At 43.1% G+C, this 14,748-nt stretch overlaps 1 protein-coding gene across 5 annotated transcripts in view; it reads right to left on the reverse strand.

The window, feature by feature from the left end:
• Nucleotides 1-14,748, reverse strand: part of LOC112252741 (arginyl-tRNA--protein transferase 1) — a 193,479-nt gene that overhangs the window by 17,521 nt on the left and 161,210 nt on the right. For all 5 annotated transcript variants that reach the window (XM_024424256.2, XM_024424259.2, XM_042323427.1 and 2 more), the window contains one exon: nt 12,237-12,357. In XM_024424256.2, the coding sequence (XP_024280024.1) occupies nt 12,237-12,357 (121 nt within the window). The remainder of the gene's footprint in view (nt 1-12,236; nt 12,358-14,748) is intronic.

Raw genomic sequence — 14,748 nt, forward strand, 5'->3', positions numbered from 1 at the left:
AAGTGCCGCCCACAAAAACTCATGGACAATGCAAAGAGGGCATTAATCAGAGAGGCAACAAAGAGACCACAGATAACCCTGAAGGAGCTGCAAAGATCCACAGCAGAGATTGGCGTATCTGTCCATAGGACCACTTTAAGCCGTACACTCCACAGAGCTGGGCTTTACGGAAGAGTGTCCAGAAAAAAATAAGCAAACATGTTTGTTGTTCGCCAAAAGGCGAAGACTTCCCAAACATGTGGTACTCTGGTCAGATGAGACTAAAATTGAGCTTTTTGGCCATCAAGGAAAAAGCTGTGTCTGGCGTAAACCCAAAACCTCTCATCACACTGAGAACACCATCCCCACAGTGAAGCATGGTGGTGGCAGCATCATGTTTTGGGGATGTTTTTCATCAGCAGGGACTGGGAAATCAGAATTGAAGGATGATGGATGGCGCTAAATACAGGGAAATTCTTGAGAAAAATCTCTGGAAGACTGGAACAGGTTTGAGACTGGGACAGAGGTTCACCTTCAAGCAGGACAATGACCCTAAGTACACTGCTAAAGCAACACTCGAGTGGTTTAAAGGGAAACATTTTAATGTCTTGGAATGGCCTAGTCAAATCCCAGACCTCAATCCAATTGAGAATCTGCGGTATGATTTAAAGATTGCTGTACACCAGCGGAACCCATCCAACTTGAAGGAGCTGGAGCAGTTTTGCCTTGAAGAATGGGCAGAAATCCCAGTGGCTAGATGTGCCAAGCTTATAGAGACATACCCCAATAGACTTGCAGCTCTAATTGTTGAAAAAGGTCTCTACAAAGTATTGACTCAAGTTCAGTTTTTTTTGTCTTATTCATTGTTTGTTTCACAATAAAAAATATTTTGCATCTTCAAAGTGGTAGGCATGTTGTGTAAATCAAATGATACAAACCCCCAAAAATCAATTTTAATTCCAGATTGTAAGGCAACAAAATAGGAAAAATGCCAAGGGGGTGAATACTTTCGCAAGCCACTAAGTCAGTAACCATGCCCATGTGAGCACAGACATTTTGACAAAAGGAGGGAATGCCCTTCTCCCCCAAGTGTTTAAAAGGACTCGCTGAAGAATTTACATTAGACCAAGTAGGCGGACGGTAAGCAGGACGTCACGAATGGTTAGACAATAAAGACCAGAAAACGTGGAGCGGTGGCTGCACGTTGAAATGGTAGGAATTTAAATCTCTATAGAGACCAGACAGTGTGAAGCGGTGGCTACGCGGCTGAGCAATGGTTTAAAACTAAAGACCAGTGTGACCGACAGCATGAGCTGAAAGATATGAAATGGTTAGAAACTCTGAAACTCTCTCTCAAAGAAGACAACACAGGAACATCAGTCTGCAGCTGTTTAAGTACTTTAGTCTAGTAAACTCGACTGAGAACCACCGGGTAGTACTTTGAAGGACCCATTCTAACGAACACTTCCAGAATGAAGATTCACTCTGACACTCCGAGATCAAGAAGCTATGACTACAAAGGACATGGTGACCTCTGGTGGACAAAGCAGAGAATTACACAACCAGAGACTTAGATGGATCAAGTGATTTCACCAGAGAGAGACAACAAAGACATACAAGCATAAATATGTACATTGTATTTCTAAATCCGAGTGAGCGGTTGATAGGGTGCTATATATCCATATTTACATTGAGCGTATTATTTAACTGTATGTACGATAGTTGAATTCCTGTGTCCCTTCTCCCGGCCCCCTTTTCATTGTGCAACAAGCGGTCATATCGGGTTAGTCCACTAGGGACTTTTCATTGCATCATATGTTAGTAACTAATGTATAATCTATCCTGTGTGTGTGGTTATGTAATTCTGTGTGATTATTTACACTGCTCAAAAAAATAAAGGGAACACTAAAATAACACATCCTAGATCTGAATTAATGAAATATTCTTATTGAATACTTTTTTCTTTACATAGTTGAATGTGCTGACAACAAAATCACACAAAAATTATCAATGGAAATCAAATGTATCACCCCATGGAGGTCTGGATTTGGAGTCACACTCAAAATTAAAGTGGAAAACCACACTACAGGCTGATCCAACTTTGATGTAATGTCCTTAAAACTAGTCAAAATGAGGCTCAGTAGTGTGTGTGGCCTCCACATGCCTGTATGACCTCCCTACAACGCCTGGGCATGCTCCTGATGAGGTGGAGGATGGTCTCCTGAGGGATCTCCTCCCAGACCTGGACTAAAGCATCCGCCAACTCCTGGACAGTCTGTGGTGCAACATGGCGTTGGTGGATGGAGCGAGACATGATGTCCCAGATGTGCTCAATTGGATTCAGGTCTGGGGAACAGGTGGGCCAGTCCATAGCATCAATGCCGTCCTCTTGCAGGAACTGCTGACACACTCCAGCCACATGAGGTCTAGAATTGTCTTGCATTAGGAGGAACCCAGGGCCAACCGCACCAGCATATGGTCTCACAAGGGGTCTGAGGATCTCATCTCGGTACCTAATGGCAGTCAGGCTACCTCTGGCAAGCACATGGAGGGCTGTGCGGCCCCCCAAAGAAATGCCACCCCACACCATGACTGATCCACCGCCAAACCGGTCATGCTGGAGGATGTCGCAGGCAGCAGAACGTTCTCCACGGCGTCTCCAGACTCTGTCACGTCTGTCACATGTGCTCAGTGTGAAGCTGCTTTAATCTGTGAAGAGCACAGGGTGCCAGTGGCGAATTTGCCAATCTGGTGTTCTCTGGCAAATGCCAAACGTCCTGCACGGTGTTGGGCTGTAAGCACTACCCCCACCTGTGGACGTCGGGCCCTCATGGAGTCTGTTTCTGACCGTTTGAGCAGACACATGCACATTTGTGGCCTGCTGGAGGTCATTTTGCAGGGCTCTGGCAGTGCTCCTCCTGCTCCTCCTTGCACAAAGGTGGAGGTAGCGGTCCTGCTGCTGGGTTGTTGCCCTCCTACAGCCTCTTCCACATCTCCTGGTGTACTGGCCTGTCTCCTGGTAGCGCCTCCATGCTCTGGACACTACGCTGACAGACACAGCCAACCTTCTTGCCACAGCTCGCATTGATGTGCCATCCTGGATGAGCTGCACTACCTGAGCCACTTGCGTGGGTTGTAGACTCCGTCTCATGCTACCGCTAGAGTGAAAGCACCGCCAGCATTCAAAAGTGACCAAAACATCAGCCAGGAAGCATAGGAACTGAGAAATGGTCTGTGGTCACCACCTGCAGAACCACTCCTTTATTGGGGGTGTCTTGCTAATTGCCTATAATTTCCACCTATAATTTCCATTTGCACAACAGCATGTGAAATTTATTGTCAATCAGTGTTGCTTCCTAAGTGGACAGTTTGATTTCACAGAAGTGTGATTGACTTGGAGTTACATTGTGTTTAAGTGTTCCCTTTATTTTTTTGAGCAGTGTGGTTAGTAAATAAATAAGCAAATTTGTGTATTGCTGATTCATCATGGAGACTAGGGTTCGTGCAGATTTATAGGATATTACAACATTCAGAATTAGAATGAAATAGGAGGAAATGATTGATGGATGATAGATAGTATATCAAGATATTCTGATATTTTTGAGTTAATTTGGGAAACAGTAACTCGTTAAATAAACTTTTCCAATGGTGCCCCAGATTACTACTTAACTAATTGTTATATGATTCATGTAATCATCGTAATAATTAAACATAGTTAATTGATTTGATAAAATAATCGTTATCGCATTAATCACAGCACCAATCAACTATCCCTTACATGAGTGTAGTTCTGTGCGTGTGCGTGCAAATGTGTGTATGTGTTATTCCAGAGGGAATCTGTTATTATGGGTAATGTCAGACTGGGACTTGTAAAGATGGAAGAGAATAGAAGGCCTCAGTCTCTCCTAGCGACTTGGCACCATATCACCTGGCTTTACTACCCAAACACACACTTTCAATAAACAGCACCAGTTAAAGCACAGCAAGACCACATACACTTGGCTGGGTGGGGAGAGAGAGAAGTTTCTGCGTGTATTTGTGTGTAGGTAGAGAGGAGTGTGTTGGCGCCTGGCTGCAGCATAAGCGTTTACCCTGTGGAGAGGGCAATTCTCCTATGTCTATGTCAATCAAACAGAGATTGTGACAAAGTGTATGTGTGTGTGCATGCGCGTGTTTAAAACGTGCCTGAGGTCAGAGAGAGGCCTAGGCTTTCCGCGGGAGGCATGTAACCCGTGTGCGCCCTTGTTTTTCGACACGTCAGCATAAATGTATAGATTAGCACACCACACACACACACCTCATTAAGACAGGGCCTCCAGCCTCCTCATCCTGACAACCAGAGACAAAAAAAGACAGGAAATTCAGATGAGCAGCCCTACCCTAAATTTGATATATGCACTAAGTTTTAGAGCAAACTCAGCTTATTACCTGCTACTGGTTTTAATTATATCAACACCTTTCCTGAGTATTCAAATGGGAGTTCAAGGTCATAATGAATCTGACTCTGTGATTCGAGTGTCACGGTTGACAAATTTGCAAATGATTTATCCTATTTATATGAAAGAACTGCTTAACGGATTGGGGTGACGTTTGGTGAACATTTCATCGCCACTATAATGAAGGGGTTAATGGTAATGTGCACGGGTGAAACAAGTCATATCTGTCCATAAGAGTTATGCTGTAGGCTACTAAAAATGTTAAGAGATAGTTGCATACTGGCGTTACATACTGCCATACAGCTATGACAATGTTTGTATTGGTAGTAGTATGAGTTGGGGTTATGCCGGTTCATTGTTTAGCTAGCTACATATCTAAAAAGACTCCACTTCGGCCGGATTATTACACGATCCATCAAATTAGCTGGTGTGTCTGGGGGTGATTACGGCCATCGATTGTATTTCATGAACATGTGTACATGTCTAGACAATAGGGACCCAGACAGTGAGGGATGGTTATAGCATTTCCTTCACATGGCCCATCAATTTAGACAAGTGTGTTGGGTGTCATCTAATAACAAAATATTAATAACATTTTTTTATCTGGACACTTTGTTTTTGATATTGCTCCTATGCAAGTACTATCACTGTACCGTTTACACCTGTATACTGTGCATTTGACAAATAAACATAGATTTGATAAAGTGTGTTTGCCACATGGCCTTACATGTGATTCCTTAAAGAGATGGGTGGGACTAAGGTTTAAGAGGCTGTGAAGCATGCTGAATGGGTGTCGACAAATAAGAGCTCTACAGTAGGTGTACCAAAACATTCAAGGGCCATTTTTTCAAGTGGGGTTACAAGCTTATCAATTTTAAAAGCACACCAAGCTGCTTACTTTCCTAATGTTCCTCAACTGTAGTATATTATATACCATTTTCTAGCCCTGAGACTACTTTTATCCAACGTTAAAAAAAAACAATTTCAAATGTTGCTACATAATACCAAATCGAGGCAGTCGGTCACGTTTGTTCAGTGTAATTCGGTGCAAGGGTCTTCAAATATTTTCTTGCCCAGGGACCCCCTCCCATGCAAATTGGCAACCCAATTTACCAAGAAATGATTTGATATTGAGATAAGTGGCTGCATTGGACCTTTGTTTTAAGGTCAGCAAAAATGAATGGTAACACTTTATTTGGATAGTCCATTGGTAGATGCTCTACAGACTATCAGTAACTATCTACTAACCCTAAACCTTGCTTATCAACAGATGGTCATACTATCTGTAGTCCATCTACAGATCGACTACCCAAACAAAGTGTGACCAAAATAAAACTAAGTCACTGGTAACGTATTCATGAGTGATTTTTCAAATCCTATGTCAGATACTCCAGTGAGTGTAATTGGCTCCAATTAGTGTAATATTCTCAATATTGTTTTATTTAATCTTTATTTAACTAGGTAAGTCAGTTAAAAACAAATTCAAATTTACAATGACGGCCTACACCGGCAAAACCGTAACCCGGACGACGCTGGACCAATTGTGTGCCGCCCTATGGGAATCCCAATCACGGTAAGTTGTGATAAAGCCTGGAATCGAGCCAGGGTCTGCAGTGACACCTCTAGCAATGAGATGCAGTCCCTTAGACCGCTGCGCCACTCGGGAGCCCATATTACTAGCTGAGGAATAAAGAAATAAGAAATTCAGCTCTTTTCTACTGTTTTGTTTATTCTGTTGCCAACGATATTCATAAAAATATTTTTTGGGGAAAAATGCACTTATTTAAAAAATATATATTTTATATTTGAGATTCTTTAAAGTAGCCACCCTTTGCCGTGATGACAGTTTGCACACTCTTTGCATTCTCTCAACCAGCTTCATGAGTTAGTCACCTGGAATGCATTTCAATTAACAGGTGTGCCTTGTTAAAAGTTAATTTGTGGAATTTCTTTCCATAATGCGTTTGAGCCAATCAGTTGCGTTGTGGCAAGGTAGCGGTGGTATACAGAAGATAGCCCTATTTGGTAAAAGACCAAGTCCATATTATGGCAAGAACAGCTCAAATAAGCAAAGAGAAACGACAGTCCATCATTGCTTTAAGAAATGAAGGTCAGTCAATCCGGAACATCAAGAACTTTTAAAGTTTCTTCAAGTGTAGTCGCACAAACCATCAAGTGCTATGATGAAACTGCTGAATTGCTGAAAAGAAACCATGACTAGAGGACACCAATAAGAGACTTGCTTGGGCCAAGAAACATGAGCAATGGACATTAGACCGGTGAAAATCTGTCCTTTGTTAAAATGTGAAATGTTTGGTTACAACCGCCGTGTCTGAGACACAGAGTAGGTGAATGGAAAAGTTTTGAGAATGACACAAATATTAATTTCCAAAGTTTGCTGCTTCAGTGTCTTTAGATATTTTTGTCAGATGTTACTATGGAATACTGAAGTATAATTACAAGCCTTCCATACGTGTCAAAGGCTTTTAATGACAATTACATGAAGTTGATGCAAAATGTCAATATTTGCAGTGTTGACCCTTCTTTTTCAAGACCTCTGCAATCCGCCCTGGCATGCTGTCAATTAACTTCTGGGCCACATCCTGACTGATGGCAGCCCATTCTTGCATAATCCATGCTTGGAGTTGTTCAGAATTTGTGGGTTTTTGTTAGTCCACACGCCTCTTGAGGATTGACCACAAGTTCTCAATGGGATTAAGGTCCGGGGAATTTCCTGGCCATGGACCCAAAATATCGATGTTTTGTTCCAAGAGCCACTTAGTTATCACTTTTGCCTTATGGCAACATGCTCCATCATGCTGGAAAAGGCATTGTTCGTCACCAAACTGTTCCTGGATGGTTGGGAGTAGTTTTTTTCCCCAGATGCCCCAAATAAAAATGTGCATACAGTGGGGAGAACAAGTATTTGATAACCTGCAAAATCACCAGTGTTTCCTACTTACAAAGCATATAGAGGTCTGTAATTTTTTTAATCAGAGGTACACTTCAACTGTGTGAGACGGAATCTGAAACAAAAATCCAGAAAATCACATTGTATGATTTTTAAGTAATTAATTTGCATTTTATTGCATGACATAAGTATTTGATACATCAGAAAAGCAGAACTTAATATTTGGTACAGAAACCTTTGTTTGCAATTACAGAGATCGTACGTTTCCTGTAGTTCTTGACCAGGTTTGCACACACTGCAGCAGGGATTTTGGCCCACTCCTCCATACAGACCATCTCCAGATCCTATCCTTCAGGTTGTGTGGCTGTCGCTGGACAACACGGACTTTCAGCTCCCTCCAAAGATTTTCTATTGGGTTCAGGTCTGGAGACTGGCTAGGCCACTCCAGGACCTTGAGATGCTTCTTACAGAGCCACTCCTTAGTTGCCCTGGCTGTGTGTTTCGGGTCGTTGTCATGCTGGAAGACCCAGCCACGACCCATCTTCAATGCTCTTACTGAGGGAAGGAGGTTGTTGGCCAAGATCTCGTGATACATGGCCCCATCCATCCTCCCCTCAATACGGTGCAGTCGTCCTGTCCCCTTTGCAGAAAAGCATCCCCAAAGAATGATGTTTCCACCTCCATGCTTCACGGTTGGGATGGTGTTCTTGGGGTTGTACTCATCTTTCTTCTTCCTCCAAACACGGTGAGTGGAGTTTAGACCAAAAAGCCCAATTGTTGTCTTATCAGACCACATGGCCTTCTCCCATTCCTCCTCTGGATCATCCAGATGGTCATTGGCAGACTTCAGACGGACCTGGACATGCGCTGGCTTGAGCAGGGGGACCTTGCGTGCGCTGCAGGATTTTAATCCATGATGGCGTAGTGTGTTACCAATGGCTTTCTTTGAGACTGTGGTCCCAGCTCTCTTCAGGTCATTGACCAGGTCCTGCCGTGTAGTTCTGGGCTGATCCCTCACCTTCCTCATGATCATTGATGCCCCACGAGTTGAGATCTTGCATGGAGCCCCAGACCGAGGGTGATTGACCGTCATCTTGAACTTCTGCCATTTTTTAATAATTGCGGCAACAGTTGTTGCCTTCTCACCAAGCTGCTTGCCTATTGTCCTGTAGCATATCCCAGCCTTGTGCAGGTCTACAATTTTTCCCTGATGTCCTTACACAGCTCTCTGCTCTTGGCCATTGTGGAGAGGTTGGAGTCTGTTTGGTTGAGTGTGTGGACAGGTGTCTTTTATACAGGTAAGAAGTTCAAACAGGTGCAGTTAATACAGGTAATGAGTGGAGAACTGGAGGGCTTCTTAACCTCTTGAACCTCTGGGGGCAGTATTTCATTTTTGGATGAAAAACGTTCCCGTTTTAAACAAGATATTTTGTCACGAAAAGATGCTCGACTATGCATATAATTGACAGCTTTGGAAAGAAAACACTCTGACGTTTCCAAAACTGCAAAGATATTGTCTGTGAGTGCCACAGAACTAATGCTACAGGCGAAACCAAGATGGAATTTCATACAGGAAGTGAGCCAGATTTGAGGCGCTGTGTTCCAATGTCTCCTTATATGGCTGTGAATGCGCAAGGAGAGAGCCTACACTTTCTGTCGTTTTCCCAAGGTGTTTGCAGCATTGTGACGTATTTGTAGGCATATCATTGGAAATTGACCATAAGAGACTACATTTACCAGGTGTCCGCTCGGTGTCCTCCGTCGAAACTATTGCGTAATCTCCAGGTGCGTGCATGTTTCCATTTTGAACAGAGGAGAAACCAAACTGCCACGAGTGACTTATCATCGAATAGATATGTGAAAAACACCTTGAGGATTGATTCTAAACAACGTTTGCCATGTTTCTGTCGATATTATGGAGTTAATTTTGAAAAAAGTTCGCGTTTTAATGACTGAATTTTCGGGGGTTTTTCTCAGCCAAACGTGATGAACAAAACGGAGCGATTTCTCCTACACAAATAATCTTTTTGGAAAAACTGAACATTTGCTATCTAACTGAGTCTCCTCATTGAAAACATCCGAAATGATTTTATTTGAATGCTTTTCTTGTTTTTGTGAAAATGTTGCCTGCTGAATGCTAGGCTTAATGCTATGCTAGCTATCAATACTCTTACACAAATGCTTGTGTAGCTATGGTTGAAAAGCATTTTTTGAAAATCTGAGATGACAGTGTTCTTAACAAAAGGCTAAGCTTGTGAGCCAATATATTTATTTCATTTCATTTGCGATTTTCATGAAGGGTTAACGTTGCATTATGGTAATGAGCTTGAGGCTATAATTACGCTCCCGGATACGGGTTTTTTTCTTAGCCAAACGTGATGAACAAAACGGAGCGATTTCTCCTACACAAATAATCTTTTTGGAAAAACTGAATATTTGCCATCTAACCGAGTCTCCTCATTGAAAACATCCGAAGTTCTTCAAAGGTAAATTATTTTATTTGAATGCTTTTCTTGTTTTTGTGAAAATGTTGCCTGCTGAATGCTAGGCTTAATGCTATGCTAGCTATCAATACTCTTACACAAATGCTTGTGTAGCTATGGTTGAAAAGCATTTTTTGAAAGTCTGAGATGACAGTGTTGTTAACAAAAGGCTAAGCTTGTGAGCCAATATATTTATTTCATTTCATTTACGATTTTCATGAATAGTTAACGTTGCGTTATGGTAATGAGCTTGAGGCTATAATTACGCTCCCGGATACGGGATTGCTCGTCGCAACAGGTTAAAGAAAAACTAACAGGTCTGTGAGAGCCGGAATTCTTACTGGTTGGTAGGTGATCAAATACTTATGTCATGCAATAAAATGCAAATTAATTACTTAAAAATCATACAATGTGATTTTCTGGATTTTGGTTTTAGATTCCGTCTCGCACAGTTGAAGTGTACCTATGATAAAAATTACAGACCTCTACATGCTTTGTAAGTAGGGAAAACCTGCAGAATCAGCAGTGTATCAAATACTTGTTCTCCCCACTGTATGCAAATTGCCATCATACAAACTGAGGCAGCAGACTTTGTGAAAATTAATATTTGTAAGCCATTCTCAAAACTTCTGGCCACGACTGTCCTAACCGACTTCCCAAAACCACAGTTAACAAGAAATTTGTGGCGTGGTTGAAAAACAAGTTTTAATGGCTCCAACCTAAGTGTATGTAAACTTCTGACTTCAACTGTATATATACATTTAAATAAACTTTCTTTAGACCTTTGCCAATGATTGACATTTGAGGGGTCAGACTTACTGTGTAATAAGTCCATATGTTCAGTCAAAATGACTTATTTACAAATTGTCCTTCAAAGAGATGCCTTGGGATTTTGTCAATGACGCCCTTCATCTACTTCCCCAGAATCAGACAAACTCTTGGGTACCATTTATGTCTGCGTGCAGTTTGAAGGAAGTTCATTTCATACCGCTCATAGCCTACTAGACTCTGTAGCATATGCGGTGCGTGTGTGATAAGATAAATGACGACTAATGACTAAAATAGACACAAACCAATTTAATGCCACAAAATTATGCAAATTAACCTAATCGACCGATCAAATGTATTTACATCGACTGGTATTTCCATAATTTCTCCCAAAGAATTTGACCGGCGGCAATCTTTTATAAAATATATTTATTTATTTTTTCTTGCCAAAAGCTGGCAATGATCAGTTAAAGGAAACCCTGGCACACAGTCACACACAACTCCCTGGAAAACAGTGGCAAATGTAACAGAGTAGTTAAATAAAAATGAATGAATGAGGATTTTCTCTCCATCTCAAGATCTAGTAGTTGTACATATTAGCCTGTTGTTTACTAAGCCAGATCAGTGAGTAGAGGTGAGGCTCGCCTAAACGGAGCCAGGCTCATCTTGGAAGAGCTAAATAGCTTTGGAGAGGATTGCTATAGACACGGCAGTGGGGGTAGAAGTGTGGGGTGAGGTAGAAACAGTTTAAAGGAGTGTGTGTGCTGATATAGAACTCTAACAAAGAACTGAACAGTCAGCAGAGCGGGACATAGATAGAACAGGGAGAGGAGTGTGTGTGTGTGTATCATTATGTGTGAGCGAGAGAGTACTTTCAAGTACCCCACTCAGCAGTTATCCGCAATGAAACCTCTTTCTCTCCCTCTCCTCCTTGTCCTCATCTCCACTCTCTCCCTCCCAGCTGTGGCGTCTGCTGGTCGGCCCAGCTATTATCACTGATATCATTATTCTGGTAATAATAACAGCATCTGCATCGCAAATGACACCCTTTTCCCTACATAGTGCAATACTTCTGACCAGGGCCCAGTAGTGCATTATGTAGGGAAAAGGGTGCCATTTGGGATGCAGCCCCGAGTCTTCCATAATGTCAGTGTCTGACCACAGTGGAGCCAGCACACAAACTGACCTGGGTTCAGGGAAAGCTCGATGTCTGGAGCTAAGCCAGAGGTTTCAACATACTGCACGATCAGACTCGGATTAGTTTGGTTCGGCTCACACACACACACAGGTTCATCTGAGCACACAGTCATCCATAACAGCTTGTGAATACAATCGAAACGTTATTGTCCAATGTCAATTGGATTTATTTTATTTTTTTGCTTCATGTTATTCCAAAACCAAACCAGTTGTAGCGGTTAAGTGCCTCGCACACAGGCACAATGGCAGTAAATGGTAGTTGAGATTTTGATGACAGAAACCCTCCGGTTGCCGTCTCACTGCAGTCACATTTCCCCCCGAGGATTGGAAGCAGCAACCCTTCTACTGGCCCAATTCTGTAACCTTGAGGCTACTGCCGACCACAAGAATGACTGATATAGGTCAGTGTGCCGTAGGATAGCGTTCATAGTGTACTGTAGGTTGCGGTGTTGTTTTCAGTACCTGCGTCGGGGTCCTGGTTGAAGCGTGCGTAGTGGTTCTGCTCCAGGCTGGGGATGCAGCATTCTATGGGCACAAAGACATATGTCTCTGGGCACAGGAGGTCTGAAGGCTGGTACTGCCCCTAGAGAGAGCGACAGAGAAAGGGGTTGTTATTTTACAATACATAACATTGCAGCAAATTTTGGGGGTGGTCCCAACCGGGACTCAAACCCTGGTCCAGAAAATGTTAGCCTTAGCCGTTACGCCAAAAGACAAACAAACAAACAAAATATTGCGGCAAATTTGGGGACTGGAACCGGGACTGGAACCAGGGTGCAGCAAATATCTACCCAACACCTTACTTAATAAGTTACTACAAGAGATCTGAACATCTTGATGAAGTTGCGACAATATTTTGAGTGTTAGACATAGTTATAAACTGAACTAGACAGTGATCATCGGGAAAGACGGATGTAGAGGAAAAGGCTGAAGAGAAAGAAATCGGGAACAGGGGGAAAGAGGAGAGTGCAGCAGAACCTTGGCCCTTTGGCCTGTTATCAAAGGCCTTGAATTGATCACATGGCTCCAAACAAACACACAGATTACACTGTAAACAAGAAGGCGCCTCCAACAGGCATGCTGCGCTGTCTTACACACAGTCACATTGTACACACACATGCTCAAACCAAACACACACATATATTGATACACACACAAACAAGAGATTATGCAATAAAAAAGCAGGCGCCTCCATGAGGCCTTCTGCCACATCTCAAAACACGGACGCACACACACACCCGTTCTCTCACACACACACACACACACACACACATTCTCTCTCACACGTTCTCTGTCACACACGCACACACGTTCTCTGTCACACACGCACACACACACACACGTTCTCTCACACGCTCTCTCACACTCAGTGAGGTCACAGCCTCCATTTGGTGCCAAATGAATACAACCCCGGACATGTAACCCACGATGGGGACAAACAGGGTCACCAGGGCCAGCTGAAGGGGATGTGTTAGGGAGTTAACTTTTCCTGGTGCCAACAGATGAATAGAGTGGTAGTGGCGTTGCAGTGGACACGCTACACACCCACTGACATTCTCTGACTGTCAACAGTCACAGACATTCTTACACTTCACCACAACTACTCTATGGGTTCCCTCATCATCGCTCAGCAAAAGCACACCAAAAGCACACCTCCACATGTTTCTCTCACATGCACACACACCTTCACCCCAACACTGGACCTCTTGAAAACAGCCGTGGGCACGGATGACTGAAGGGATACGAGGAGAGAGGGATGGGATGGAGTGAGTTGTAGATAGAGTGAGTAAGCCACAGTTACACTCTGTAGCACCAGAATACTTCCTAATCAGAGAGAGAGTGAACCAACGTGTAAGGACAGGCCTCTCTCTGTACTCTCCTATACCATGACAAGAAACAGACACAGGACGACATGGAATTTATGTCCCAATTGGCACAATATCTTTCCTATATAGTGGACTATATAGGGAATAGGGTGCCATTTGGAAAGCAGACCATAGTAGAGTATTTTAGGCCTATTTCTATGCCCCAGTCCAAACCTTAGCCCAGAATAACATGCCTGTGCCTTTAAAGATTTGTGTGATGAAAAAAAGTAAAAGATGTAGAGAGAGGGCCTATATAACCAAAATAAGAGACAGGAGGCTCATAGCCCAGTCAGAGAACTCAGCACTTATCCAAAAAGGAAAAAGGAGGAATAGAACACAGGTGTGTGTGAGAGCGAGAGCGAGAGAGAGCGCGAGAGAGAGGTCTGGCCACTATCTGTGAGTCTGTTCCCTTTCCTTATTGGACTGGAGTGTTGGCCTGAGCTCACCACCACAAGGTGTTTCTCTTCTCCTTCCTCACTCCCTCCCTCTCATCTAACCCTCATTCTTTTTCACTGTCACTCTTTCCCCCCCATCCTCAGTGTCTTCTCTCTCCTCTACAGCTTTCCTAGGTTGGCTTTAAGGCTCTCCCTTACCTCAGTTACAAATTACTTTTACAGAGTTTGCCTGGCCAGCAGATATGCTAGGGATGCATTGGTGTGACCACCATTTGCCTCATGCAGTGTGATATCTCATTCACAAAAAGTTGGTCAGGCTGATGATTGTGGCCTGTGGAATGTTGTCCCACTCTTCAATGGCTGGGTGAAGTTGTTGGATATTGGCGGGACCTGGAACACGCTGCCGTACACACTCAGAGCATCCCAAACATGCTCAATGGGTGACATGTCTGGTGAGTGTGCAGGCCATGGAAGAACTGGGACATTTTCATCTTCTAGGAATTGCGTACAGATCCTTGCGACATGCGGCATTATCATGCTGAAACATAAGGTGATAGCGGCGGATTAATATCACGAAATGGGCCTCAAAATTTCGTCACAGTATCTTTATGCATTCAAATTGCCATCGATAAAAATGTTATTTTTTTAGTTGTTCGTAGCTTATGCCTGCCCACACCATAACCCCACTATGGGGCACTCTGTTCAATGTTGACA

The sequence above is a fragment of the Oncorhynchus tshawytscha genome, linkage group LG06 (genome assembly GCF_018296145.1).
Source record: "Oncorhynchus tshawytscha isolate Ot180627B linkage group LG06, Otsh_v2.0, whole genome shotgun sequence".
Taxonomy (NCBI): domain Eukaryota; kingdom Metazoa; phylum Chordata; class Actinopteri; order Salmoniformes; family Salmonidae; genus Oncorhynchus; species Oncorhynchus tshawytscha.